This window comes from Agelaius phoeniceus, chromosome 5 (assembly GCF_051311805.1).
Source record: "Agelaius phoeniceus isolate bAgePho1 chromosome 5, bAgePho1.hap1, whole genome shotgun sequence".
Lineage (NCBI taxonomy): Eukaryota > Metazoa > Chordata > Aves > Passeriformes > Icteridae > Agelaius > Agelaius phoeniceus.
Genome location: NC_135269.1, coordinates 25,089,853 through 25,117,116, shown reverse-complemented (window position 1 = coordinate 25,117,116; position 27,264 = coordinate 25,089,853). Strand labels below are relative to the sequence as shown.

The 27,264-nt window shown below is 50.2% G+C and overlaps 2 protein-coding genes across 6 annotated transcripts; both read right to left on the bottom strand.

The window, feature by feature from the left end:
• Window positions 1-63: 63 nt before the first annotated feature.
• WBP2NL (WBP2 N-terminal like) lies at window positions 64-9,899 on the bottom strand. Its single transcript, XM_054632411.2, has 8 exons — window positions 9,760-9,899; window positions 6,698-6,806; window positions 6,015-6,150; window positions 4,423-4,515; window positions 3,421-3,609; window positions 2,908-3,036; window positions 2,504-2,580; window positions 64-1,625 (listed from the first exon to the last, which is right to left on the bottom strand). Exons 1-8 carry the CDS (start codon window positions 9,816-9,818, stop codon window positions 1,578-1,580), a joined length of 840 nt encoding a protein of 279 aa, XP_054488386.2. The 5' UTR covers window positions 9,819-9,899; the 3' UTR covers window positions 64-1,577.
• SEPTIN3 (septin 3) lies at window positions 6,698-24,849 on the bottom strand. Of its 5 annotated transcripts, none has more exons than XM_054632023.2 (11): window positions 24,721-24,849; window positions 23,946-24,062; window positions 18,561-18,752; window positions 18,170-18,298; window positions 17,366-17,447; window positions 16,853-16,990; window positions 16,377-16,494; window positions 15,847-15,942; window positions 14,932-15,031; window positions 14,399-14,450; window positions 12,797-13,189 (listed from the first exon to the last, which is right to left on the bottom strand). In XM_054632023.2, the coding sequence occupies exons 3-11, from the start codon at window positions 18,721-18,723 to the stop codon at window positions 13,054-13,056; spliced, it is 1,014 nt and encodes a 337-aa protein (XP_054487998.2). In that variant the 5' UTR covers window positions 18,724-18,752; window positions 23,946-24,062; window positions 24,721-24,849; the 3' UTR covers window positions 12,797-13,053. The 5 variants fall into 5 exon arrangements, 4 of the variants coding, with proteins under 4 accessions (XP_077034749.1, XP_054487998.2, XP_054487995.2 ...); XM_054632020.2 differs by having other exon boundaries at window positions 23,824-24,062; window positions 24,721-24,848; XR_013182353.1 differs by lacking the exons at window positions 23,946-24,062; window positions 24,721-24,849 and adding an exon at window positions 6,698-6,806 and having other exon boundaries at window positions 12,940-13,189.
• Window positions 24,850-27,264: the final 2,415 nt, after the last annotated feature.

Sequence of the window (27,264 nt, the reverse complement as noted above, 5' to 3'; positions counted from 1 at the left end):
AGCCTTCTGTGGAGTATGCAAGAATTAAGGTCAACACAACACATACATAACTGAACTGGCAGATAAAGGTATCAACACTCCTGTATTAAAGTGCAATTCAAAAAGTTACAAACATTCATAGTTGATTTTTTTTTTTAAATACAGAGTTGTTAGAATATCTCTAAGTCAGAAAAAGTGTTTATAGATGAGGAAACTTACTTCCCCCCCACGTGGAACTGCTTTAAGAATTCATTCTTTTAAGTTGTGCAAACCTGACTTGCAGGTGAGCCCTGCCATACAGGGAAGTAAGAGGGGAAATACTCCTTTCCCCTCCTTGTGAAGGTAGGGAGGCTGTAGGAAGAAGTACAGTCACCCTATTAGGATAAAGGTAAAGGATCACAAGGGTCTCCACCAGACTAGAGACTCTCTTCAGAGCAGGTTTAACTTCACTATGTCCTAAGGAAAAAGGAGAGGTTGTGGCTGAGCAGCCAGAGTCTCTGCAAGAGAGCCAAGCATTGGAAACTCCCACCCAGACAGCAGCTCCCAGCCGAGGGCACTGCACCTGTGAGCAACCAGCTGTGGCATTACAGTGCCCACCTGCCCACGCTGCTCAGGTGTGGGCACACACAGCTGGCTCCAGCAGCTGAAGGAAAAGATGAAGGCCAGTTTTCCCCTGTGGAGGTAGCACTCAGCACAAGTTTGCTCAGCAGAGGGAGCCAGGGCTGCAGGACTTGTCTCCTGACAAGGCTACTGCCAGGTCATCTGCCTAATGTAACATATTTTGCTCCAAGGCAGGCAGCCTCCTGTGCAGCACTTGACTCCATTAGGCTGCTTGACACAGGATCCTTGCACACATATGGGATCTGCTTGGATGGGGAAAAGACAGACTGATCCTCAGGCCTGCCAGTCTGTGAGCTCACTGCCCTGAGGCACACCTTTGTTTGCTCCTCTATTCAATGGCTACAAAGACAGGTTGTTTGGGACCCATCCCCTTCCTTCTTTCATAGCCAAATGCTTCAGCATCTCTTCGAATGCACTTACCAAGGTCATGACCCCTCAACTCAACTGTTAGTCCAGAATGCCACATACTTCCAACACAATACAGCATGTCCAAAGTCCCATCTCACACTGAACTGCCCTAGAATTTAAGGACATTTAACACCTTTCTAGGGCACCAGAGGATCTGTGCAGGGAATCTCATAGCTCTCTACACATTTCCTCCTGGATGGTGCTTCAGAAGTCAAAAGTTTGGCATTCCAAGTTGTTTCACTCCAACAAGATCCCAGAGCCTTCACATTTTAGTCCTAGATTAGTCATGTGATACAGTTTGATAAGTCCATCTCTCTCCTCAAGCCAATGGCAGGGCAAAAGATTAGTCCTCTGACCCCATGAGATAAAGCAAGTAAGTAGAAAAGTGCTGTTGTCCTGCCTTGTGTTGCCACTGACTCAATGTTTAATGAGGGCAGGTGCTCAGCTGCCCAGCACTATATCTATTGCAGAGAAACAGAGATCTAGAGATACGCTAACTTGAGGGGTATTAACAGCCAAGTTGTCTTCAGGGAGAGAGAATGTGGGAGGCTGGCTGCAATTTCCTTCTGCTAGTTGCTCTTCTTATCCTCAGGAGGTGCATAAGGAGGTGGCTGATCCTGGAAAGAGACACAGTAGAGTCAACAAGCATGCTTGTTTTATTACCAGCTCTTTCCAGGCATTCCCAGGCTTGGCTCACCAGCAATGAGTGCCCTGCAGTGAGCTACAGACAGAATGAAGTTCTATGCTTTAAGCTGTCATTTCATCACACCATTCCTCTCTAGTATCAGCTGTGTTCCATGACACATGCTGTCTCCATAACATTTCTAGGAAAAGTCCCCTCAAAACCAGGTAACAAATGGTCTACTGCAAATGGACCATTTAATCTGTTTTAAATGCCATTCTCCCGTCCTTTCCAGGGCTTTGGTCCCTGTTGAAGCTCATAGCTCTGACCCAGCAGACAGCAAACCCTGGGCTGAGGGCCAGCTTTGCTGCTCCATCAGCCTGCCAGAGCCAAGCAAGGCAGTGAGGGGCAGAACTAGACTGCCATGTACCAGATGGAGGCTACAGACAACCTACTGGCTGCCACTGACTGAACACTAAGAGACCTCCCTGTCCCTTAGCAGCCCAGAAAGAAACCAAAACAGAAACCCACATGCCATCATCCTTAAGTGACCTATCCTTCTTTAACTCTGCTCATTTTCAGGCCCAATGGATGCAGAGCTCTATGTTTCCTCTTTGCCCATGCAAGTCTATTATGCCTTTAGGAGTAAGACAGGAAGTAGATGGCTATTAATGGATCAATCTTAAGGCCTTCCTCCTTTCCTAACTGAAAAATTCACCAGTCTTCCTCACAGGAGCCTCCCTCCCATAAAAATGCACACTTCCTGTGCATGTTCAACATGAAGGTACGCTAGACTTAGTAAGAAAGCAAAGCACCATCTCTGCGAATTCCAGAGGAGGGAGTAGGCACATGAAGACCAGGCATGGCACTCACCATGGGCATGTACACGTTGTGTGGGTTGGCAGGGTTGTAATATGCACTGGAAGCTGCTTCCATGGCCTTACTGCCTCCTGGAAAGGAAGGAAAAGAAGCTACCTTAAATATCTGAGGCAATGGACCTAGCCCCAGAGCCTTCTCTCCAGCTTCACAGGCAACAAAGGCCCAAGGACCCAACAAAGGCCCAAGGAGCCAAGAGGAACTGCAGCAAGCTGGGTTAGAACTCAGAGCAGCTCAGGAAAGCTGGCTAGGCCTGACCACAAGCTGTGCAGTGCAAGGCAGAGCAGCTCCCTACAGAAGACTTGGAGCTACTGCAACAACAGCTTCTCCACCCCATGCTGTGCCCAAACCCCCAGACACCATTTGCACCCAGACCCTGGCAACCGCCCAACCCCATTTACCTGGCATTCCTGGGCTCACCCAGGCTGGGGGAGCTGAGGGGGCTGAGGATTCTGCAGGAGGTGCCCCAGAGTAGGGTGGTGGAGGTGGCATGTACATGGGGTTCATGTTTGGAAGTGGTGGGTAAATACCTGAAAAAGACAACACCAGGCTGATACTTTGGACCACAGACCACGGGACAGAGAGCTCACAGGCCTGACAGCACATTAGCTGGGACAAGAGCAGTGGTAAGGGAAGCTCTCCAGGCTTGGCAGGGATGCAGACAGATTTGATAATTTGCTAATGCCTGTCATGTCAGCAGGCAACCATTCCCTACCAAGCAGCAGCACAATTTGCAAACCACATTTTCATGTAGTTAGAACTATAGCAACACATGGGTGTGATCAACAGAATGAGCCAGATTTCTGCAAGGACAAGGGTCCTCGATGGAGACAAAACTACAGCAACCCTCACTGTACCACTGTCGCTTCTTCACAGCTAACATCAGAGCCAGTCACCATACACAGCTTGCAAACCTGGGGTCTGGGCGTAGGGGTAGCCCATGGGCTGTGGAGCCGGTCCGTAGGCGCTCCCTGGAGGTGGTGCATAGGGGTAGGCTCCGTTCAGGGGCGGAGGCGCCGCGTAGCCCCCGGGGACAGGGGCGTATCCTCCGGGAACAGGGGTGTATCCATAGCCAGGGCTCTGCAGAGGAACCCCACTGGAAGCTAAGGAACATACATTTAGTAAGCCAGACATCTTTTCTTAAAACTAAATGTAGAGAATAAAATGAAAATAGTCCTGTTATTTTCTGTTATTTTTTTCCCTGTTATTTTCCTGTTTCCCCTTATGTAGATTCACTATATAGTCCCAGCATAGTACTGCGCCTGAAAAGCATTAGTCACAGAGTGCTGAAGGAAACCAGCTGCAAAAATACAACCTCACAGGTCCCAGTCCCACCACAGAGCTAACACTGGTTGAAGGAAACACCACTCTAAAGCAAGTAGCAGTACAGCATGTTTTCCTTTTTTTAATATACTTTCGTTCTGAAAACAAGTATATTTTAAAACACACATTTTTTAAAAAAGAAAACTTCATCAGGAAAAGAGTTCTTATTCCTCCATTTGAAAATTTGAAAAAGAAATTGTTTTTTAAAACTTATATTTCCCCTCTCCAAATGTGCACGTTAGTTTTCCCCATCTTACTGCACTAGTTTAGAACTGAGCTGACAGCAGCTAAGTGAAGCAATTTTTCACCATCACATATTTCAACTTTTTTCCAGTAGAAGTAAGGCTCTGTAGAAAAATGTGGTCTACCTCAGGAGCCCAAACCCCAGAACATTCTGACTGCACAAAGCACTAAGAAGAAATAAAGAAAAAGGATTGAAAGGGAAACCAAAAGCTCCCCTGGAAAGAGAAAAAAATACTTTGCTGTGGAAGAGGGCCTAGGGTACCCCTCTTCCCATGAAGTTCAGAACAAGCACAATTTGCTTACTAGCTCAGCCAACCATGGGGGAACCACAGGATCTGAAAATCCCTTACCACTAGAAGCAGCTTTCATCATCAGCTGTCCAAACTCAACGGCTCCTCCACTGTTGAAAGTCAGTTTAAATGTCCCCTGCCCTTCCCAGCCACCTAGGAGAGAGAATTAGAATTGAATCCAAGCCAGCAAAATTTTATACTTCAATTATTATTTTATGCTTCAATTATTATTCTGTATATACTTCAATTATTATTTTCTTCTTTATTTCAAAACTATTTTGCATCCTATTACAAGAAGGAGTCATGGCACTGCTATCAGATGTCCCCCAAAATAATATCTCAAGAGGATCATGAATTTATTGTTCTACCCTTTGAAAGGTACAGTCATGTAGAAGCAGCCTACTCTAGATACAAGGCTGTTTTGTTCTTTCCTGAAAGTTTTAACAGAACCTAATAAAGAACAGTGTAAAGATGGAACATTTATTTCACTGAGGATATTAACTGAAAGCCCTCAGATGAAGTTTTATTGATATCCTCAGTGAACTACAGATCAGGATCTGCAACTCAAGCCAGGATTTAAATCAAATGCAACATAATCTCACTGACACATAGAAGCTCTGACAGATTGTTAAATGCTGAGGTATAAAAGCAATTTCTCAGGGAAAAAAATCAAGTAGGCAATGTCTTGCAAGGCAAGTAAGAGTGCTTTGTTTTCCTAGGACTTTTTGGGATTTGGTGGATTTTTTTGGTGGAGGGTGCTTTGAATTTTGGTGTTTTTAACAAAAAATAGGTGTCATTTCAATATAAGATTTATCTTTCTTGTCTAACAATTAAAGTAGTATCATGAGAGATAGTCTCTTGGGGACAAAGTAGAAATAAAGTATAGAAATATAACAAAAGAGTCCATCATGGATAAAGTCATTCCTTTGGAGATTCACCTCTATAAAATCACTGTCTTAGTATGACTTCAGCCCAAGAAAGTGGGCTGATCCACAATCCACTTTAAAACATTGTTACAAACAGAAAGCAAAAAGAATAAACACTTCATATGCCATGAAAATGCACATGAAAGGGCTGAAAAGGGAAGAAATTTGAACCAAAAGCCATGTTTCCAATCCCTGTTTATCTTTTGCAATTCGCCATGTGGTCATAAATGACCTCTGTTAAGTGTTACTGTGCCTTCATGATCAAATTGGGATCAAAGCTAAATCAATGATGGACAGCAGACTCCCAGATCCATGCAAACCACACCCAAGGGGCTCCTGACTTCCAAAAAACCAAAAGTGGATGCTAATTCTAATTCTGTGTATCAATAGGGTGGGTAAATGACCAAGGCACCAGTCCATGCTTTCAGGTCAACGAAAAACAAGCACATCGTGAAAGTGAGTAAACACGATACACAAAGCTAGACAGGAGTTAAAGAATCACACAGAACTCATCCTGGGCAAGTCAGTCCCTGGCCTGAGGGCAGGAAGTAACATGGCAGCAGTGCCCAGAAGTGCAGGAGAGGGGAGTTAGCCCAGTGTGGACACACCAGCTATACCACCATGGCCACTCTCCATTCCTGTGCACTTATATAAGCTGGTCTGGTGCTCAGCAAAAATGGCCTGTGATGCTTGGGAAGAGCTCGATCTGCACAGCACTGCACGTACCTCCGGCCTCGGCCTGGATCTGCCCCTTGATGTAATTGGCAGAGAAAACGGGCTGCTCGATGGAGCATCCTTTCACCAAATAGAACGGCATCATGAAGGACAGCATAGGATCCTTGCCCTTGGTCACAAAGATCATCTGCAAGAGAGTGGGGAATGCTTCTGAATTACTTGAGTTCCATAGAGAGAGTGATGATGGAGCTCTCACTGTATCAGCATCCAAAAAGAGGGTGACTTCACCTCTAGTATGAGTATGCATTGAATTATTTCACAGCTTTAACACTGGGGATCCCCAACAGATTTGATGGCACATGGCTCACTGACCTGAGGCATGTACAATCCAAAATAATAAACCACTTAAAACACACCTGGACATTTACTGAGTTTTACTGCCCTGCTTTTTAAGGATAATTTATGAGAGTCTGCAAAGGAAGTATCATTGACTGACACATTATATGAAATATATTCTCTAGACAGTGATTTCCAGGATTGCACGTGCCTTTGTAGGTGATTAGGATTGTGGCATAGGTATGGACTATCCCATTTCCACCTTTCCTTCTCCTACCTAGTGCTGTCATTGGTCCCTTCCACAACAAAAATCCCTTCTTCTATCATCAACTAGGTTTCTGGTTTAAAGTTTACATAATCCCTTGAAAAAGAAGCAACCCTACTGGCATCAGACTTACCCTGTAGGGGGTGAGATACAGCATTCCTTTTTTGGTGCCTTTGAAGATTTCAGGCTTGCCTGTCACGTCACTGAAGGAGAGCTCCACATCTTTGCACTGTTTGAGGACACTGCAGGAAGAAATCAGACAGATTGGAGAGACAAACTTGGCGACAGCTCTGACACATACCCTCATCACACAGGGCAGGGAACAGCACAACAGAATCTGAGTGGTATCCTGAAGTCCTGCTGTGGCCCCTGCCATTTTGACTTTGAACAGAGAGGGATGATTTATGCAGACTGGAAGAATCCATCCTCTCATCTGAGACAAGCCCTGCCCCTCCTTGCACAAGGGCACCTTTAATATAGAGAGGGGTTTCTGTCTCCAAAGGTGTCAGACTGAGGAATTCCACTCTACACACGAAGACCCTCAGCCCAAAGATCAGGGCACAGAAAGGGCTGAGGTGTCAGAAACCATCCCCTTGATGCCAAGGTGCAATCTCAGCGCATTCCTCCCTCCCCAGCCCATGCTCAAGTCAAGCCCACTGCACTGGGAAACAGCACTGCTGTGACACCACACCCACTGTGCAAACTGAGGAAGTGGCTGCACTGGAAGCCTCAGTGCTGACCCTGCCTCACGTGACTTGAGCAAGCTTTTGTAGTAAACAGTACCACGTTAAGGAATGAAGCAATGAGTCAGCAGGGTCAGCAATAAATACTGTTGGAGATCTACGGGAACAGTAGCAGAGTTTCCTAATGACACAAACCCAAATGAGAATTGTGAATGCTGCAGGGTCAGGGATATAGAGTTGCATGAAAAAGTAAATATATTTTCATAAAAAATGAGGCATCTTGGGAAAGCACGTCACTGAGTCTATGGTGCAGATCTAAACATACCACATAGTAAGAAAATCTGCAGAATAAACAAAAGAACCTTGAGGGTGATAAACCCTCAGCTTGTTACAGTGGCAGAAGACTCCAAGTTGTTTTATGGTTCAAGAGCATGAAAAACCAAGTGACAAAACCCTAAACCAACACAAGCCTGAATGGGCTGGATCTAAAATAATCCTTATGAATTCTGCTCAGCATACTGTTGAAGTCAAATAAAGTCAGGAAACTGTGCAATTATTTGGGGAAGGGAGGAATCTTCAGGGCCACCACATGGAAAAACAACCAAAAGCCCCATAGTCTCAAGTAGTTTGCTGTTTAGGGAAGAGAAGAACACTGTAGATGTATATGAAAAATGCAGCTACTCAAGAATAAACATGTTGAAAAGTCCAGCTTTGATGAGAAAAAACAACCTGACCAAGAAATTCTACTGGAACACTACTTCATAGCTGAGCTAGATGGAGATTCTCAGACTGGCTGGAAGGGACAGAGTTATGAGACAGCAGAGGTCTTTCCATTTCCAAAATGCCAAGGGGGAAACACATATTCTAAGCTAAATACAACCATCTTTTTGACAGCTTTAATCTTACCAGAACACTCCCTCAATCATGTCTTGTAGCAGCATTTTACATAATTTTGCCTCACTGGGAAGAATTTCTATGCAGTCACTGTAATGTTTACTGCTTTGCAGTTACTCACACAAGCAAATAACATGCAGCCACACCACAGAGAGTAATGAGGCTGCTGAACCAGTCTGCACCTGCATGCCTTCCAGGGCTGTCACAGAGACTGTGCACCCTGTGGAGCCGCACTGCCCTCACTTGTGACTGAGCAGCACCCCAAAGAATGTATGGTTTTATGATCTCAAGCCAATGTGAAGGCTTGGAAGGGATCTTAAACATTACCTGGTCCCAACGTCCCTGCCATGGCCACCTTCCACTAGATCAGTTTGCTCAAGGCATTATCCAGTCCAGCCTTGAACACTGCCAAGGCCACAGCTCATCTGGGCAACCCATTCCAGTGCCCCACCACCCTCAGACTGAAGAATTTCTTCCTGAAGTTTAGCCTAAATTTCCCCTCTTTCAGCTTGTACCCATTACTCCTTGTCCTAGCACTGCAGCTCCAGATGAAGAGTCCCTCTGTGCCTTCCCTGTGGGTCCTGTTCAGATACTGGAAGGTTGCAGTGAGGTCTCCACAACAACCTTCTCTTCTCCAGGCTAAACAGCCCCAATGTTCTCAGCTTGCCTTCATAGAGGAAGTGCTTCATTCCTCTTACCAACTTCACGGCCTTCTCTGGACTTGCTCCAACAGTTTAATATCCTTCTTATGCTGGGGACCCCAGAGCTGGATGCAGCACTGCAGGTGAGGTCACACCAGAGTGGAATACAGAGGTAGAACCACCTCCCTTGACCTTCTACCCACGCTGCTTTTGGTGCAGCCCCAGGATTCAAAGGGTAGAAAAATCTCCTTTAACATGAGCTCAACATGTCAGAGAATCTTCCTGGCTGAAGTATGAGGAGTCAGCTCCAAACTCAAGATGGAGTATATTGTTCAAGTGTAATTTCCCTATTGATCACCAGACCCAAACCAACTCCTTTGCTTCTTTTACTTCGATCCTTTACTGGGCCTCGGGTTTCTAGGATTTCTCGTGCCAGGACGCTGGGAGCACCCAGCAGGACCGGACTGAAGCCCCAGTCTGTTCAGCTGGTCGGTCAATCCCCGCTCGGGGCAAGGCAGGCTGGGCTTCCACGGAGAGGCGCCTCTCCCGCAGAGGAACTCTGAATTCAAGTTCCTCACTTACGAATTCAAGTGACCAAGACTCCTACCTTAAACAGTCTCTGCCTCTCTGGCGTCACTAAGTGCATGACCTTACAAAACCCCAATTCCTTGACTTGTACAAGCAATGGTAGCCGCAGTCTTCACCCAGCACGCCCGCCGGAGCGGCTTTAAGGACGCCGGAGCTTCCGCGGTGAAGTCGGGGCAGCTCTACGGACTCCAGCCAAGCCTGCCCCACACTGCCCGCCCCCGCCCTGCCAGGGAGCCCTTCAGTAACGCAGACCCCCGGCCGAGCCGGGCCTGCGCGGCCAAGCAGGGAACGGGGGTCGCCCCAGCGGGAACCTCCCACCACCGGGCCCCACCGTCCCGGCCCTGCTGAGGGGACAGGGGGCGAGGATGACGCGCCCGACCCTCCGGTACCTCTCGGCATTCGGGATGACGACACCACCCTGCTGCGAATGGTTCCTGTTCAGCGCCATCTTTGCCCCGCCGGCCCCGCCCCTGACCCGGTGACGGCAGTGACGTCACATCCAGCGCAGCCCCGCCCCGGGGACGCATTCCCGCTGGCCCGGCCCCCCGCGGCGCGCGCGAGGCGGAAGTGAGAGGGAAGCGAGGCGGAAGTGAGAGGCGGTGCCGTGTTGGTTTAATGGCGGCCGGTGGCTCTGAGGGGCGGCCCCGTTCGGCCCCTCCTGGCCCCGCGCCGGGCCGCACAACGAACCACGGACACTGGTGCCTACACGTAGTCCTGCTCGCTCCTCTGGCTCTCTCTGCTCAGGGCAACCACGTCTGTTCGCTGCCGTGGTTGCCTTGGTGGAAGTTGCCCAGCATTTGCTGTGCTTGGCAAAGTTTTTCTGGCGATCGGCCTCTGTGCTGAACAGCTTATGAGCCTCCGAATGTGCTGAGCGGGCCTCTCTGGTGTAAGGTTTAGACTCTTCCCCTCTGCAGCATCACTCGGGATATCTCAGGGGAAGAGCTGACTTGCTGTGGTTATCCTGGAACTCAGCTGGTGGCGCTCGATTCAGACTTTTCCCAGCTTATCCATTCACAGAGGCTTCTTCCCAACAGTATCTCCCGTTGTCATGCCACGTGGGATTTTTTTTTTATTTTTTTTTTTTTTTTTTTTTGTATTTGCCCTTTGTAAACTTCCTGGTAGGATATCGGCATGAGCAGATGGCAGTGAGGAGTACCTGAGCATGTTTTTCTCACAAGCTTTTACGGATCATTTAAAAGTAGTCTATGATCCGACAAGAAATTACAGAGCAGGGTGTAAAAACCACGTTATTACAAAGAAATAAAAATTCCTAAACCTATAGGGCAAAACACACAACCTTGTCCTTGAAATCCACATTGCAGGCAAAGGAAAGTCTCTCTCTTCTGTTGCGTGGGTCTGTTTTGCTTTCTTTAAGCAGGGCAGCATTGCATCTCTGCCCTAACACTTGGCTGGGCCCAAAAGTCATAAAGATTACTATTCTGTAGCCCAGGGTGAAGGGATGAGACGTGGCTTCATGCTTCAGTGCTGTGAAGAAGCAGAGCCCTGGCAGTGTCTTTGATGAGGTTCACGTCTTTGATGTCCTTGGGCTGAGCAGGGCCAGCTGTGTGGCAGCATGGGTGGCAGCGTGGCCACATGGTTTCTGCAGGGGTCCATGGAATGGCTGCTGGCACCAGTGACAAGGCTCCTGCTCCCTGCAGGACCGAGGAGCCTGGTGCAGGGGGAGGTTGCATGCACACACTGCATACAGGAACACCAGGAGCTGTGAACGTGGGTGGGGAAAGGACTAGGAAGTGCTGGAATGGCCCTCACGTCCCAGTGCTGCTGAGAATGGCTGATTTGTGTGGACAGGTGGGAGTGAGAGTGAAGAGAACCTTTGCTTTGCAGTGACATCACCAGAGAAAGCCACACGATGGACACACGCTCCTGACAGTTTTGCTAAGGCTTGGAGAACCCCATTGCCAGCCCTGGCCCCCACACAGCTCCATCAACCAACATCAAGTTTGACTTGAGTCTTCCTCTGCTGCTCATTTGCTGTTTTCTTCCTCCTCCCTCCAGTGCCAGCCTTTCCAACCCCCATTCCAAGCCCTGCATTTCCTCCTGCTGAGTGCCAGGCCACAGCATTCCAAGTGTGCGTTTTAAGTGTGGCTGGCAACTCTCCTGGAGGGGACAGCCCCTACCAGCCACGTGGCAGGCAGACACTGCCAGCCTCAGGACATCTCTGGTCTTCTCCCCTCCTTCCTTCTGCCCAGACAGCCCTGACACTTTTGACCTCTCTCAGGGACACCCAGACTGTGCCTCTTTCTGCTCACAGGTCTTTACCTTCCCTCCCCATCCCCTCCAGGGAAAGGTAAAACAACAGCTTCTCAACAGGACACAAAAGCACATTGTTAAGAAGGTGTGAGAGCTTGGGAGAAGGAGGAAACAGCCTGGAGAAGAGGAATATTCAAGTACTTGGAGAAATGAAGGAGAGACTTAAAGGATAAAAAACAGGAAAGAAAAGAAGGAAGAAAGCTATGGAGGGCTAAAAGGGAATGAGGACAAAAGCACAGGAGTGGAGGAGGACATGGCACAGTAAGAGAGCAGAGGAACAGCACTGCTACAGTAGCAAATGCAGCCATTTCAATGAGGAGAATGGGGAAGAGGTATCTCTTGTGCCCCACCCTGGCCCAGTGCTTCTCAATCCATGGCTCTTTGCACTCCTCCAAGATCCCCAAGGTGGTATGCTGAGTGGAGCTGTCCCTGGGGGAGGTCCCAGCAGGGACTTCCTGTGGCACTGTCCTCCCTGTGCTCACACAGCAGAGGGGCCATCTGTGGGGAAGGGTTTGGCCAGGACCTGCTGGAGAGAGACCACTGCAGCAGGGCCATGGGGTGACTCCCTGAGCTGGGGTGACCCCAGCACAGCTTGGTCTGATCTGCACAGAGTCGAATGCCTGTGACATAAGCATGGCTTTTGACCTTCATGCTGGGCAGGGCAAATGCACCCTCTGCAGCAGGAACACATTCTTTCCCCCTGGGTTTTGCTTTTTTTGGAAAATATATCCATTTTCCCCAAGTACTTTGATGCTTCTCAAACAGATGCTACAGGCCAAGAACTAATTCTGTCTCCTCCCACCAGTCACTTGCTCTGAACCACAAAACAGTGCCAGTCTTCTCTCATCTACCCTGTTCCGAGCTGCCATTTCCCCTTGGGAAGCGACAGCAAGAAAAGGGGATTAATTGCCAGGCCACCATGCCCTCAGACCAACCAGCTGCCTTTACACCCAGGGAAGATCCAAGAGAAATCTCTGCATCTCTTGAAACATGCATGCATTGATTCCACCATCTCTCCCAGAGTCTCTCCTTGCCTTGTGTCCAAGTGATAAAAACAGGACTACAGCATGCCCCACACCTCCCCCCTCCAAAATCCACGCCCCTAGAAATCCTTCCCCCCCAACACTATTTCCCCCAGACAAGATACACAGCTGAGACACAGAAAGGAGAGCAGGGAAGCTGGGGGACAGTGCACTGTGCACAAACAGACCGAGGATGGGGACACTCTGGGAGGGCCGGGGGGAAGCCCTGTCCCTGTCCGGCACACAGGGAGGCACACGCACGCCGCACGCACTCACACTCGCATCCTCTCACTCCCACGTGCTGCAGAGACAGGCCCGTGGCTGAGCCGGGGTAGCAGGGGCGGGTTGTCTGGCCAGAGTCACCAGGTGACCGTGGAGGGGGAGGCTCTTTCACAGGTTACTTTCGTGGTTTTCCTCTGTCTCCACAGTCATGGGGGGCAGCCCTCCGTTGTCATTCAGCCGTTTGGCCCTGTAGGTCTCATAGTGGATGTTGTGGGTCACTTCTTTTAGGTCCTGAAGGTGGGTCCTAAAGAGGACAAAGTAGGTTGGGAAAGAAGATATGATAGCCAATATCAGCACAGTAAGTATTATTCTTCTGATGATAATTTTATTCCCAAAATAGATGGAAGATTTTTTAAGTCAGTCAGTTTAGCTAATTACTGTTGCCCCTCTTTCTGCAGGGATAGCATGGGTGCCATCATACACAACTGAGAGCTAGAACATCAGCATTTGAGAACACACAGGCAGGATGCAGGACACGGGCTGAAGTTCCTGGCTGTGCTTGCCAGTGCTCTGCCCTTCTCTCACCTGTGCAACTGGCCCAGCCACTGGCCCTCCTGGTGTGTCAGAGCAGACTGGGGCTTATCTGAAGCAGTGGTGAGGCAAGGAAGCAACAGGAGGTGTATCAGGTTCACTGCAGATCATAAGCTGCAGAACACTGCTGTGAGCATCATCCCTGACCTCCACACACAGCTTGGGGGCTTGGATTGTTACAGGCTTTGTGATGATCATTTGGGTAGGATGTTTTTACTGAAAGACTTTGGAAAAGCACCTCTGCTGCAGAAGGTATTACAAAACAAAAAGAGGAAAGTAGGGTGATGTCAAAGCATCATACCTGGCCAAATGTCTCAACAGCACCATACCCACAAGTGGAAATAGCCACAGGGCTTTGGTTTTGAACTGTATTTCTCTTTTTATAGGGAAGAGAGGTCACCCTGAATCTACAGCTCTCCTGCAGAATTTGTGCTGAGGCAGCTTCATGAAACAGAGTAGAAATAAGACAGGACAATGAAAGCTATTGAAATATGAAGATTTTCACTTCCAGCTCATATGTTCTAGCACATCCTTCAACCTGGAAGGAAACAATCTAGGATGTGGTAGTGACCTCTTTATTACTGACCTGTTGTCAGCAGCAAATAAAAGTTTTTGCTACCTTAATGGGATTTTTTTAAACTCGCTTAATGGGAGTTTTTGCAACCTTATGAGGGGTGGTAGTATCCTGCTTTTCTCTAGGCATCCAGCTCATACATGAAAACTAGCACCTACCTGACACAGCGTCACTAAGAGAGGCACTAGAATATCTACCCTTTAACTCAATCCAACCTTATACCACATAAGCTTTCACTGCCTGAAATTTACTTTATTTCCCTTTTAGTAGGGGCTATTTCATTCTGACTGGATCTCAGGAAGACTCCCAGCTCATCAAAAGCAAACTGGTGCATGACCATGACCTTACCTGATGACAAAATCTCGAAGTAGGGCAAATTCACAGTGATTGAGGTTTTCCACTGAAAAGAAAGCAAGCAATTGTTACATCTGATTTTTTTAACAGCCCCTTTGTGGTTATAGAGCATGGGAAAGTCACTGCCATGGGGGCAGGTTCCAAGTGGGTAGAGCTTGCATGCTTCAGAAAGGACAGACAGTTGTCTGAACGCCACGCTGTTGAGCATTGGGGAGACACACTAAGAGATACTGAGCAGTCACACATGAATTTTCATTTGAAAACCAAGGCAACCTCAGGAGCTTAGCTTCACACACCATGGTGTTCAGAGTGGCTCCAGCTTCTGCCAGGTGGTGACACTGGCACCATGTTGACCATGGCAGTTCCCTCCTGACACAGGTATTTTAGAATTCTCCTTTTGGCTGGTTTCAAGCAGTTTGTCACAAATGGGATGGGAAGGTAGCCACAGGACATGCTATCTGGACCCTTGTCTATTACTGTGATCTGCAGACAATACTTTCAGCTCCCATAAGCAAGAGGTTTTTTACCTTCAATGATTCCCCAAGGTGTTTTCCTGCCCAGGACTCTTTTGCCATTCACTTGGTACTCCTTGTCACTGCCCACTACTGCAAAGGGCATGCTTTCCTGCTGGGGAGAGACACATGGAAAGATCCATTGAACCCATTCCAGAGACAAGCACCACCATGGTTCCCCATCCATCTTTCCACCTCTTAGCTCAACAAACACAAGGCCTTCTCCAAGGGAAGAGATTCTCCAGAGCAAAACTTCACTGGCTGTCCTTTTCACCCCTCAGTGCTATCCCTAGAATTCTGGACTCTTGCTTTCCAGGTGTTCTTGCACCCCAACAAGCTGTGTGGGTAGCTTGGAGCAGTGCCAAAGGTTCCGGAGCTGGGGCAGAGCTTTTCTGCACCTATCTCCAGCATTTCTGAGGAGGGGAATGACCAGAGAAGGAGGATCTGTCAGCCCAGAGCTGCTCATACGGATAGTTCAAGGTGAGTATTTCTTGACAGATTTGTAGTTCTTTACAATAGAAAGATGGGACTCAAATAATCCTTCCCCATAAGCCACATGAACACTCATCAAGTTTAATGGCTGAAATATACCGAGGAAAGCCAGAAATGGAGTAAGTATGCAGCTTTCCAGGGAAGTAGGACAGTAGGTGAAGCTATTGGGGACCCAGATATCTCTAAGCACAGGGAGAAACTATCTGTTTCCAGAGCACAGAGTGCAGGAGACTCTGTGATCCATAGGGTTGTGCAGCTGTTCACTGCTGCTTTACTCTGCTTTACAGATATCCCTGGAAAGAGACTGCAATTACCACAGGAATGGAGATTAAAAAGCAGTTTATTTCTTATATGTGAGGGCAATAATGCTGAAGTGCAGAACAAAATGTGGTGCCCTCCTCATCCACCCTTCCCCTCCCAAAATAAAATGTTTCCTACCCTGATTTTGTCGTTCTCTGTTTTATCCTCCAAGTCCTCATCAAATTCTTTCTGGGGATAAAACTCGATCCCATTTACTTCTAGTTCCTTGCGCACCTAATCAGAAAGACATTTTGGAGCACAAAGCAGCACAAACCTGAAGGGAAGGCAGTTGGCAAGTACGTCTTGGGACATCCTTCCAGTGGGCAGAAGCTGGAGGGATTGTCCCAAGGAAGTGCACAGTAAAGTGAGAACACAAGGCAGCAATGATGAGTCTGTTTCCCAACCTCAGTTACTTGTCTGGCTCTCCAGTTCCCATGACAGAACATATCACAAGACATCACAAGGATACACACATTTCTTCCTTCTCTAACAGATGCCCTCAGAAATATAAACAGCAGTATCTTTAGGACTTAACCCAGCAACCCAGCACTGGACTCTGTGCACACCCTGGGGACTGCACTGCAATCCCAGGAAGAAGGATACCACCCATTTCTCCCACCTCCAAGCCAAGGCAGGGAAGGATCCCATCCAGAAGAGGAGATACTCACTCTTTGTTTGAATTCAGTCTTCTCCTCCAAGGTCATGGTGTCAGCCTTAGCAATAACTGGGATGATGTTCACTACCTTGCTGAGATGTTTCATGAACTCCAGGTCCAAAGGCCGCAAGCTGCAGCCCAAGAGGGAGCAAGATGGAAGGGGTCACTTTTTACCCTCCCAGCTTTTCATCCTAATGACTGTCCAAGAACCAGGGCACAAGTAAACCCTCCCTTGTACATACCCTGCTTGCTGCCACCATGTTCTCATCTCCTTCTTCCCATCCATTCTGCCCTCTCCCAAAAACCACTGTGGCATTTCTCCCGCTCTTGTAATCTTAGACCCTTTCAAGCCCCACAGCTCCCAAAGTTAGGATAAACAGTGCCCAGTCCTGCTGGACCCATGTCTGAGGTGCAGCAGTGTAGGGTGTATATCTGGCACAGAGGGCTGGCACCAAGGGCTGGAGGAAGGACAAGGGACAGTGTACATACGAGTGCCCTGTAGGAGAGATGAAGTAGAGGCAGCAGTGCACGCGTGTGTCTGGAATTCGTTTCTTCCTTGCAATATTCACCTCCTCTTTCAAAAACTTTTCATATTGCTCGTTGATGTATTTCTCAATAGGCTCCCAGCTGTTAGAGTGGGAAAGAGAGATGAATAGACTGGTACAAATCTCCTCGTGTTCCTGCCCACAGTGTTCCCAGCTCTGACAGGAGCAAAACAGTCTCAGGCATTAAAAAAAATCCACCTGAAGCATCTTGCCATCAGCACAGATGATTAAGAGTTTCTGTAACTGGCCATAGAAATAAGCACTCACCATGTAATATGTGCATACCCCCAGTCACACACACAGACCCATGGTTTCACAGTCCCACAGCCTCATTATCAGTCCCCAAGAGCAATAGGATCCCAGATGCTTTCAAGGGCCAAGCAGATGACAGTCACTCATATACCATCTTAACTTCAGCCCTTTCTGAGACACAAGGCCTTGACCTTGTAAAACTCACCAGTTCTCATTGTTGATCTGGTCTCCAAATCCTGGTGTGTCAATCACTGTCAGCTTCATTTTGACACCACCTTCTTCAATGACTGGGGGAAAATTGCAAACAATCATACTCCTCCCTGGGGACCTGCTCTGTCATGAAACATGTCTTTGTGTCCCACAAGGGAACAAGAGAGCTCTGCCCTCATCCCTGCCCAGCAAGCATAATCAGACCAGCTTGTGTCATGCCTCAACAATTGTGACCCTCATTTCCATGTCTGACCCCAAATTTTGGTAATATCGACACAAAAGCCACCTTACACCACTCTGTCACAGGAAATTGGATTTGTGCTCAGTCAGTGGCCCAAAGGGAGTACCTACCCTAACACAACTTCTCCCCTCTAATGCATCATCCTGAATCTGAGATGATGCTCATTACCCTGCACCACCCCAGGAGTTGTTCTGATGCTTTGTGAGAAGATGTGCACTACCAGGCTTGGGATGGGAACCAACAATGCAACTTGTGTAGCTTATCAAATGTAACTGCAGGTGAACATGACTTACAGCAAGGCTTAATCCACAACTGCAGACTAATGTCTTAGTGAAGTCTCTCTATTTGTCTACCCCTCACTTTTGGCTGTGGCAACAGGGGCCTTTCAGTTTAAGGAGAGCCTTGTCTGTCTCTGAGGCCATCTAAAACTGTCCTTTAGCTTCCTATGGAGAAAGGGCTGCCTGATACCAAAGAACTCTTTGCATAGACTGCTGGGATCTTCTGCAAGTCTATGCCGAGACATCAGTATTGCTTCCGCCCCAGCAGCCTGGCTCTTACCGTGCCCAATGGCTTTGATCTCCACTGTCTTGGGGATTTTCTCCTCCCGGTTCCAGCCTGAAGATTTACGGCTCACCTGGGATTTGAAGAGGGTGTTTACCAGTGTTGACTTTCCCAGTCCACTCTGACCTGAAGATTGCAGAGAGGAAGAGATTGCAGAGATTGCATTTGCCACAGTCTGGTGATGACAGCAGGCCCAAGGAACAGAGCCAGGCTGGCAGGGGAAGGGGCTGGAGGTGTCTCCTTGCCTTGTGCAGGCTCTGTTTTCCCTCAGAGCAACTTCTGCCTGCTCCCTTGTGCCCTCCCAGCAGGGCTTGCTCTCCCACCTGGCCTCAGTCCCTGGGACAGTCCCTGGCCATGGTTCCCAGTTCCTCAGCTGGTCTCTGCCTACCTACAACCATGATGTTGAAGTCAAAACCTGTCTTCATGGTTTTCTTGCGCATCTGCTCAATGATGGTGTCGATACCGATGTAGCCCAGCAAGCTGGTGTTGATGCCCATGGGCTTCATTGGTACGACTGGTTTTTGTCGTGGCTCTGGGACCAGCTCAGACATGGCTGCTTCGTTTTTGCTGTCCACTGGTCCTGCATGGGGACAAAGATTGAAAAATCATCATTGAGGTGTAACAACAGCCTCCTTGCTGACCTGTCACAGTGGCTGAGGGCAGCATTGAGCAGCCTTTTCAAGGGCTATTGAGGATAACTGAATGTCAAGATTTTAGTGGTAAGGCTCATCACGGAGCAACATCTACTTGAGTTTCCAGCACACTCTTCTGTGTCCCGCTCCAGATGAGGAGGTGAAGGGGGTTTCATTGGGAATGCAGCGTATTGATGGCTCCCTCTAAACAGCAGGAGCAGGGGCAGCAAGGATGGTTGGGCTGATAATTGGGTGCCCAAAGCTCCAGGTGCATCTCCTTATTTTCATCTCCCAGTTCTCAATGGGATCATCAGCATTTTGCCCCTCCAAGTTCACCATAAATTTGTGATGGAACAGACTTTAAAAAATTATGTGTCAAGTCCTGGCATTGAAACAGATTTTGGGATGTACCGTGAGGACTTGCATGCTTGGCCCTTGCCAGAGGTGGCTGCATTACTGGCTGTGTTCCTGCACCGGCTGAGTTCCTCAGAGGAAGACAGTGGTGGAAGTGAAAGCATGGCCATAATCTCTGTGCTTGCCTCCCACCCATAGACCAATGGTTTTTGTCATACTCAAGAAACTAATCATCATGATCAGAAAATTAATTATCTGCATCTGTCCCTCCTCATCTCTGCTTCCTCACTTCTTCCATGTAAAACAATAGGGTAAAAAGAAAACCCTGAGGCCTTTCCAGCCTCCCTGACCTTTTTTTGGGTGATGGCACACATTGCTAGGGGCAGGCCTCACTCATTTATCTCTGTCTCATTAATGAGTAGCTCCCACCCGCTGGGAGGAAGCGGAGGTTGGGAGAGGACAGGGCATGGAAGAAAAGCTCTAATTGGTGGGGAAGGCAGGCGTGAGGGATGAATCTGGAAAGGAAGATGAAGGGGATAGGAATCAAATACCTTTCATATACAAGCCAGCTGCAAACTAGAGTTCTCCACTCTAATTACTTGACTCCCCCATGCTTTGTCTCATTAGAGGGTTATTTTTCCAGGATAGAGACAGAATGCATTTTTGCTTGGTAAGTACTTCATTTGTTTTGGATGCCACTTCAGTTCAAGTATCTCACACTAAATTATCCCTTTCCATCATTTTGGCAGAGGTTTTTTTCTCCACTTATCAGAATCCACTGGCAGCAGAGAAGAACATGAGCAGCTAGGCAGGCGACTGCCATTTGGTGGTGACACATGCCTCTCTTCACAAGGAAAATGACTCAGAAGTCGCTGGACTGGTGAAATTGATGGCACCAATCTGGGGTTCCTGTCACAGCTTAGTCAAGCCAGGCAGAGACAGACTGAGAAGAGGTCAGAGAGATTTTGTTCAAGGACAGGGTTAGGCTGGAGCAGGCTCCATGGCTGAATGGGGACCCTGCCTGGCACTCCCACATAAAAGCTCCGGTGCTGACACAAGGACTGCTCTATATAGTGAAGATTTTACATTTTTTGTAAGCTGCAATATCCCACTGTCATGTGCTAAGGAAAGACATTCTGGAAGGGTCACCCTTGACAGGGAGAAGGGTGCCTCCACCCAGCTCCTTTTCACCACTTGGGAAGTCTTTTATATTATACTGGGAGAAGGAGTTTTCCCCCGTGTGAGACGATGGTAGCACAGCCACTCATGTACAGCACTGTGGGTAACATCTGAAGGCTCTTGTGCCACCTCTGTTCCACCTTGCCCATACAGGAGAGGTCAGTGGCAGGATGGCCCCCCTCCTGCTTTCCCCCACCGAGTGAAGGCACCCTGGACTATCATCAGCCTCTCCTGAAGCAGCAAGCAGCACCCTGGGGCAACCAGAGCACAAGATGGACCATTGGCTTGAGTCAGACTGGCAATTTGGAGCACCTCACGCTGCCAGGCAGCTGCTGGAGGAGGCAGCCTGCCACACCAAGTGCTTCTTAGCTGCAATCCTCTCTCACACCCATCACAACTAGTATGTGCCTTTCCTGCTGACGAAGCATCCCTTGAGGCTCCCGTTGTCTTTTTTCAGATTTATCAAAGCTGATGTGAGCCAGGAAAGCCCATCTCTCTGGTACAGCACAGGGGACCAGGCCAGCCAGTTCTCCTGCACCCTACCCTTCACTCGTTCTCTGCCAGGCTGCCCGCATCACCTATATCCTGTGTCATGGTTGTGTGGCTGTGCTGTGTCCCTTTTGCTGTTGCACTGTCCTCCACATACACCCCACACAGCCCTGCTGGGCTCCTACCTAGCCCTCAGAGTGGGAGAAGAGAGAGAAATGGAAAAATGAGGGAATTAGGGACAGGGGGCTGTGGCCCCAGTGAGGCACTTAGCTACTGGAGAAATGGGGGCAAATAAACTCCAAAGGTAGAAGGGAACAGGTCAAGATGGGAAGAAAGCCCAGCTGAGCAGCCGCACAGGATGGGTGCAGAACATGGGCCATGTGGGCTGTGACCCTTTCACTGCCTGGGTGGTAGCTTGTGTTCAGGGAATCTGTCGCCCTCTCCTTTATTCCTTCAACCCTTGTTCTTACACAGGGAGGAGGAAGGAGGGAATTTGCTGTCAGACTCAAGGCTCACTAAGAGGTTCATAATTCATCCCTCAATCTCACCAAGGAAAGCCTTGCCCAGAGCAAGGAGATGTTGCTAACTGCTGTGGACATCATAATATAAGACCATTCCTTTGCAAGCTTCAGTGCTGGAGCCAGGAGCTTGCAGTGACTAGGGCAGATATTTCAGATTCACATTCTTGGGCAGCTATAGAAAACCCTGAGACCAGGAGAAAGTCACTTGCTTTTCTCCTCTACCTCTAGGTCACTTGCCTTCTTCTCTGTGTGGGGTTCCTTCCCATAAAGCCTCAGGAAGGGAAGCCCCCATTTTGCAGAAATTTGCCCAGGTTTCATCTTTCTGCACATGACTTTTTACCTTTTGCCTCCCACAGATGAATTCAAGGAGCCAGCTGAGGAACAGCCTGCTGGCGTGTGCAAAACCAGGACCAGAGCTGTCCCTGAGACATGAAACATGCCTGCCTGCTCTCCTGGGAGTGGCTCTGTTTTATGTGCACTAAAGCTAATGGTTCTAGCCCCCTGAGCACACTGAGTGGCTGATCAAGGGGTGGCATTCTGTGTCCTGGGCACATCCTGTAGCCCTTGCAGCTGTTCCCTGTAATGACTGAGTGAGAGGGCACTACAGCTGATAATGAATAGAGGGCTAGCCAAGGTTAACCACTTACATATGCTGTTTACAAGGCCCCCCTTTTCCCTGCTGCTTTGTTCTGTGTGCTAAGAGAAGCTCATTTAAGAGGGCTGTAGCTGGTGATACCCCCCTGCTGCCCAGATTCAGTATGAGGTGGCCCTGGGCTGGGCTACTAGGGAATAATATCTGGCTCACAGGAGATGCTCCATGTGACTGGATCAAGGGACAGCACAGCTTTTGAGGCAGGGACAGGCAGAACCAGAATGAGTTCCCAGAGAGGTCCCCATGGTCCCAGCTAGCTCCTGCTTCTGACAGCCACTGATCCACCCCAGAACCTCCTCCTGGAAGGCCGGCATCTGTGGCCAGCAGCAGACACCACTACTGATGTACCACCCTTCATGCTCTGGCGTTCACAGGACCTGTGTGGGGACAGAGGTGGCCCTGCAGGTCCCTTGGGGGCTCAGGTAGTGGGGACCAACATCTACTATGTCCTGATAACCCAGATACAGTCGCATCCCCTCCCCCTGCCTTCCCATCCTTTGTCTGGCAAGAGGGAGGGAGAGCTGCAAACAGTGCTCACCACAAACCAGCTTCCAGCAAGGAAAAGCTATTTAACCCCCACGTAACACATGGATGGCCTCGCTGCAGCTCTCCTCTGGTGCAGCACAAGGTTGTCCCTCTGCAGCTGGAGGCAGTGATCCTCACTCCCATCTCACCCCAGCCCCTTCCACCCATACGGTTCTGGACCTCCTCCCTGTTCCATGTCTACATGTAGACATGTCTACATGTAGACATGGAACAGGGAGGAGGAATGGGTTCAAAACCTGAAGGTGGCTGGCAGAAGCAGGCCCTCAAAGGGTGATGCCAGGTTCCTAGGAAAGAAAGCAAGCAGCTGCTTCAGCAGTACAGCCTCCCTGGAGCTCATGGCCATCAGGACCTGCTCCTTGCTTTGCTTCAGATCCGCAGAGGTGCTGGACTGAGCATCTCTCCACTGGAAAAAACCTTTCCCTCCTCAGTTCCTATGATGACCCCAGGGCATTTCTTTCAGCTGTGCAGTGCAATGGCTGAGCCCTGCCGGATGTACTGCCTGACCTCAGAGTACAGAACAGAACCATTCTTCTTACCAGATCTTTTTGCCTGGCTTGAAGATCACCCCAATCCTCTGGGCTGCTGCAGCTTTCCTGACAGCAACCTTTCTTCCCCTCAGCACTCTGCAAAAGGCTTGGGCAAGAGCCCGGCTGCAGTGAAATCTAGGGCAGCGTGTGCCGAAGCCTCTCTGGAGATGCAGAAGCTGGAGGTGAAGGAGCTGGGCACATCCCAGCCCAGCCACCACAGCCCCAGCCATGCCCTTGGTGCTGCTCTCCAGCCATACAATCCTTGTCCCATGTCCCACTTCACCCCCTGGGTGGCACAGCTGTATCACAAGGCGAGAGGATGCTGAGCACCCCTGGACCATGGCAGCCACACCACCACAGCTGCCTGTGCCCCTGCCTGCATGCCTGCTGGCTCCTGTGCAGATGCTCAGGGAGAGGCACAGGACATCCCCACTGCCTGTCACTGGCAAGGGATAAGCCAGGTGCTGAGTTTGTGGGCACTCCCCAGCTGGATTATCCCTTCCTTTCAAAGCAGTGCCTGGCACTAGCTACTCCCCATCAGCACCACGACCAGCCCTGCTCCTTCTTCACACAAGGAGAACAAACAGGAAAGACAAAGCCGAGACCGATTTCCCCCACTGCCCTCCGGGGTTATCCCTCCCCCATGCCCAGAGCTGGGCAGCGTGGGGGCACGGCCGAGGATGCCTGCGCAAAAAGCCCCAGCGGTGTCCCTCTGGCGTTGCCCAGCCCTGCCAAGCCCGGAGCATCCTACCTTTGAACATGAAGCTTCCTTTGTCTCCGAATCCTCTCCCAAGGGGGTGGGTCTCCCCCCACTTTTCTAGCCTGACGCTGATGAAGCAGCACGGTGGGCTACAAAGCTCCACTTGCTTTTACCTTTGTCTTTCTTCCCTGTGTCCTCTTCTCCCCCCTCTCTCTTTCCCTTCCTTCTCCAGCGGCTATTTCAGCAGAGCGGGGATGCTGGTGCTGCTCCTGCTGCCATCGTCATGTGACCTGAATATTAAACATCTCCGCAAAATCTCCCCCCGCGCACCCTCCCCCGGCTCCATCCCAGGCCCCCGGCTCCATCCCAGGCCCCCGGCAGCCTCCCTGACTTGCGGGGGGGGGCATGGCCTCGGGCTTGGAGGGGCCGCTGCCGATGGGGCCCCCATGTCCTGGAGGGGCCCTCACTGCACACCCACACCCCCCAGGCCTTTTCTTGCCCTTTTCCCTCCCAATTCCCCAGCCTTTTCAGCATCTCTGCTTGTTTAGGGAGGGGCATATTTAACCCTTTACAGCTTAGCTCCGGCGGGGCTGAGAAAGGGCGCTCTTTGCCCCTAGGTATTTCGTAGGATCAGGGGATTGCAAAATCTCCTGCTTTCCCAGAGGGAGGAAATTGAGAATGTTTTGGTTCATCAAAAGCGATTTGCCCTTCAGCTTTGCTGTGAAGGTGGGAGAAATCTTTTCTCCTCCAGCACCGTGATTGCTGTCTGTCAGCCCAAGGAGCAGAGGCAGAGCCAGCGCTGTCCCCTCTGCGTGCTTGTGTGTACAAAGCTGTGTGTGCCTGCGTGTGGCGAGCAGGGACAGGTCCTCCCACTTGGACCATGTTGGGGTACACAGGTCACATCCCCCTGTGCTCTGGCAGGCACCTCCATGTGCCCCGTGGACATACCTGTGCCTGGAGAGCCGTGTGGCTGCCTCTGGCTGCTTGTATCTTTGGAGGGGGATGCCCTTTCCCTGCTTTGCATGTCCTTCTCCTACATCTGTGAGCCCTGGCCCCGACAGGCACTGTGTCCCTGTCATGCTGTGCTGGGGCATCAACACCTGGGAATGCTGTGATCCTCCAGTCAGTGGGATGACAGGAGCACCACGTGTTCCTCCACGACAAGACAACGCCCCTGGGTGGGGACCAGGCTGTGGGATGCCTGGCAGACTTGGCAGGGGTTTGGGGTTCCTGTTTTTGCAGTGCTATGGGACAAAAAGAAAACTGCACCCACTGCAGATTACAGGAACATTTAGAAGTAATTGTCAGCAGTTACCCCGAGCTAGGCTGAGCAGTGGACAGACTAGCTTCCGACAGACAGACAGGCAGGCAGGCATTCCGGCACCCAGAAAATGTCCTGGCACGGCGACCACAGTTGCCCATCTCCCTGCTGGGCACCAGGCTCACAAGCACACGGGCTGTCCCCGCACCAGCTGCTGCCCACCCCTGATTCTGCTGTGGGTCAAGAGGTAATCCCTCCAAGGGGAGGAAGCCCCTGTCCTCCCTCTCATCACCCTACCTCTCCTGAAGGGTCCTGCCCCATGCTGGGCTCATGTCATCGCCAAGGGACCCCTTGGTGCCTCCCTCCCTCCCTCTGCCTCTCCCGTCAGCAGAGACCCACCGGAGCGTAGTGGGGCGTAGGACAGCCCCATCTTCGCCACCGGGGTGGCCTCGGTCCCGTCAGAGCTGCGGTGTCGCTGGGGCCCCTCGGCCGCCACGGCCCGGGGCCGCGGGGGGATCGGGGTGACCGGGGCCGGGCCCCGCAGCCGCTCCCAGGGCAGCCCCCCGGGCCCGGCCGCCCGGCGCAGCGTGACCGAGAGGCAGCTCCGCTTCGTGGGGGCAGCCACGGCCAGGGGGCTGTCCCGCCGCCGTGAGGGGCCCGGGATGCGGCTGGGGCCGCTGGGGCTGCCGGGGGCCGACAGGCAGCTGCGAGGGAGGGCGATCTCCTCCTCCATGGTTGGCTGCGGGCTGGAAGCGGAGGTGCGAGGGCAGGGGGTGCCGGCCGGGCTGGGCCCAGGCCGTCCCTGCTGTCAGGGCTGTGGTGTCTCGGGATGCAGAGCTCCCTGGGGCTGCTGTCACCCACATGCTCGAGCGCCCACCTCCAGCCCTGTCCGGCCAGCCCGCCTCCAGCGGGACAATGGGGCTCTTGTGGCCGGCATGGCTCGCTCCCACGCTGGGTGCCATGGCCACTCCTGAGAATGACCAGCACCTTCCTGACCTCCGCCACCAGCAGCTCCACAGCATGGGCAGCTCCACAACACGACCCCCTGGCCGGTTCCCATGGCAGGAGGTGGAGGAGTGATGCAGAGGTCAGGTCAGGCCTGTGCTGCCTGCTTCCAAGGACACTGGGTGTGATTAAAAAAAAAAAAATTAAAAATATTTGAATTTTTGAAATGTTTTCCCTTCCTCTCTTAGTTTTTCCCCCTCAAATGGCATATTCCAGTGCAACAATTTATATCCCACTGCACAAGTTCAGTGGTCACTTTTTGGATGTTTGTCCAAGTTGTTGCTTCATTCCCTTATTCTGATTTTCTTTTGCTTCTTCATTATCATCATTATTATGATTGTTTCTTAATTTTGCCAGCTTTGTGGCATTTTCAGGGTCAAGAGGGATTCAGCTTGCCACTTTACACCTTCCTCACTGTAAGAGGTTTTGAAGGGCAACACAATAAACAAGGAGGAAAGGAGAAAGGTGTTTTGGTGGGATGGGATGAGAATATGAATGGTTTCATGGGCAAATGGGAGCAAAGAGAAGGAGAGACAGGCACCCACAGCACCTACAGTGTGGCAGGGACAATGATTGCATGACCTCAGGTGACCAGGGCTGAGGGAAGCGGAAGAGGAATCACCATCCAATGACCCACATCAAGTCATTGGGAATGCTGGTGGAAGGCAGAGCTCAGGACAGTGTGAGTTCTCTGCTTCTTTAAGGGCAAAGAGACAGAAAACATGAAAAAAACTAACCTGATACTGTGTAGTATTTCCAGCAATAAGTATCTTCTCTGATTCTTTATGCAGTTTAATTCAGTATCTGTGACTATTTCCTACTCCCTGAGGTCTTTCTGGCTGCACAGATCCCACAGAAGAGAAACAATCTCAGTTTTCAGGCAGCATTTGCTTTAATTATTCCAGGACAGCCCGGCAGTGTAGCTGGTACAGGAGCCAGGTGGATGGAGACCTACCCTGTTGTAAAGGAAACCTCACTGCAGACTGCTCCTTGCTCCCTGCCCAGAGCTGGAGGGAGGCAGCTCCCAGGGGGAACAAGAGGAAAACAAAGCATCAACCAAGCAGTTTGTCACACACTTCCACTGCGGAAGCCTTTGACACTGCTGACAGAATAGTCCTTCATAGCCATGGAAAATACCTGGCTTAATGCTGATTGTGTCAGGGCTAAACAGCACACAAAGTAAGCCAGAGGAGATGAACAGTTAGTTTTCTCTAATCCAGCCCTCA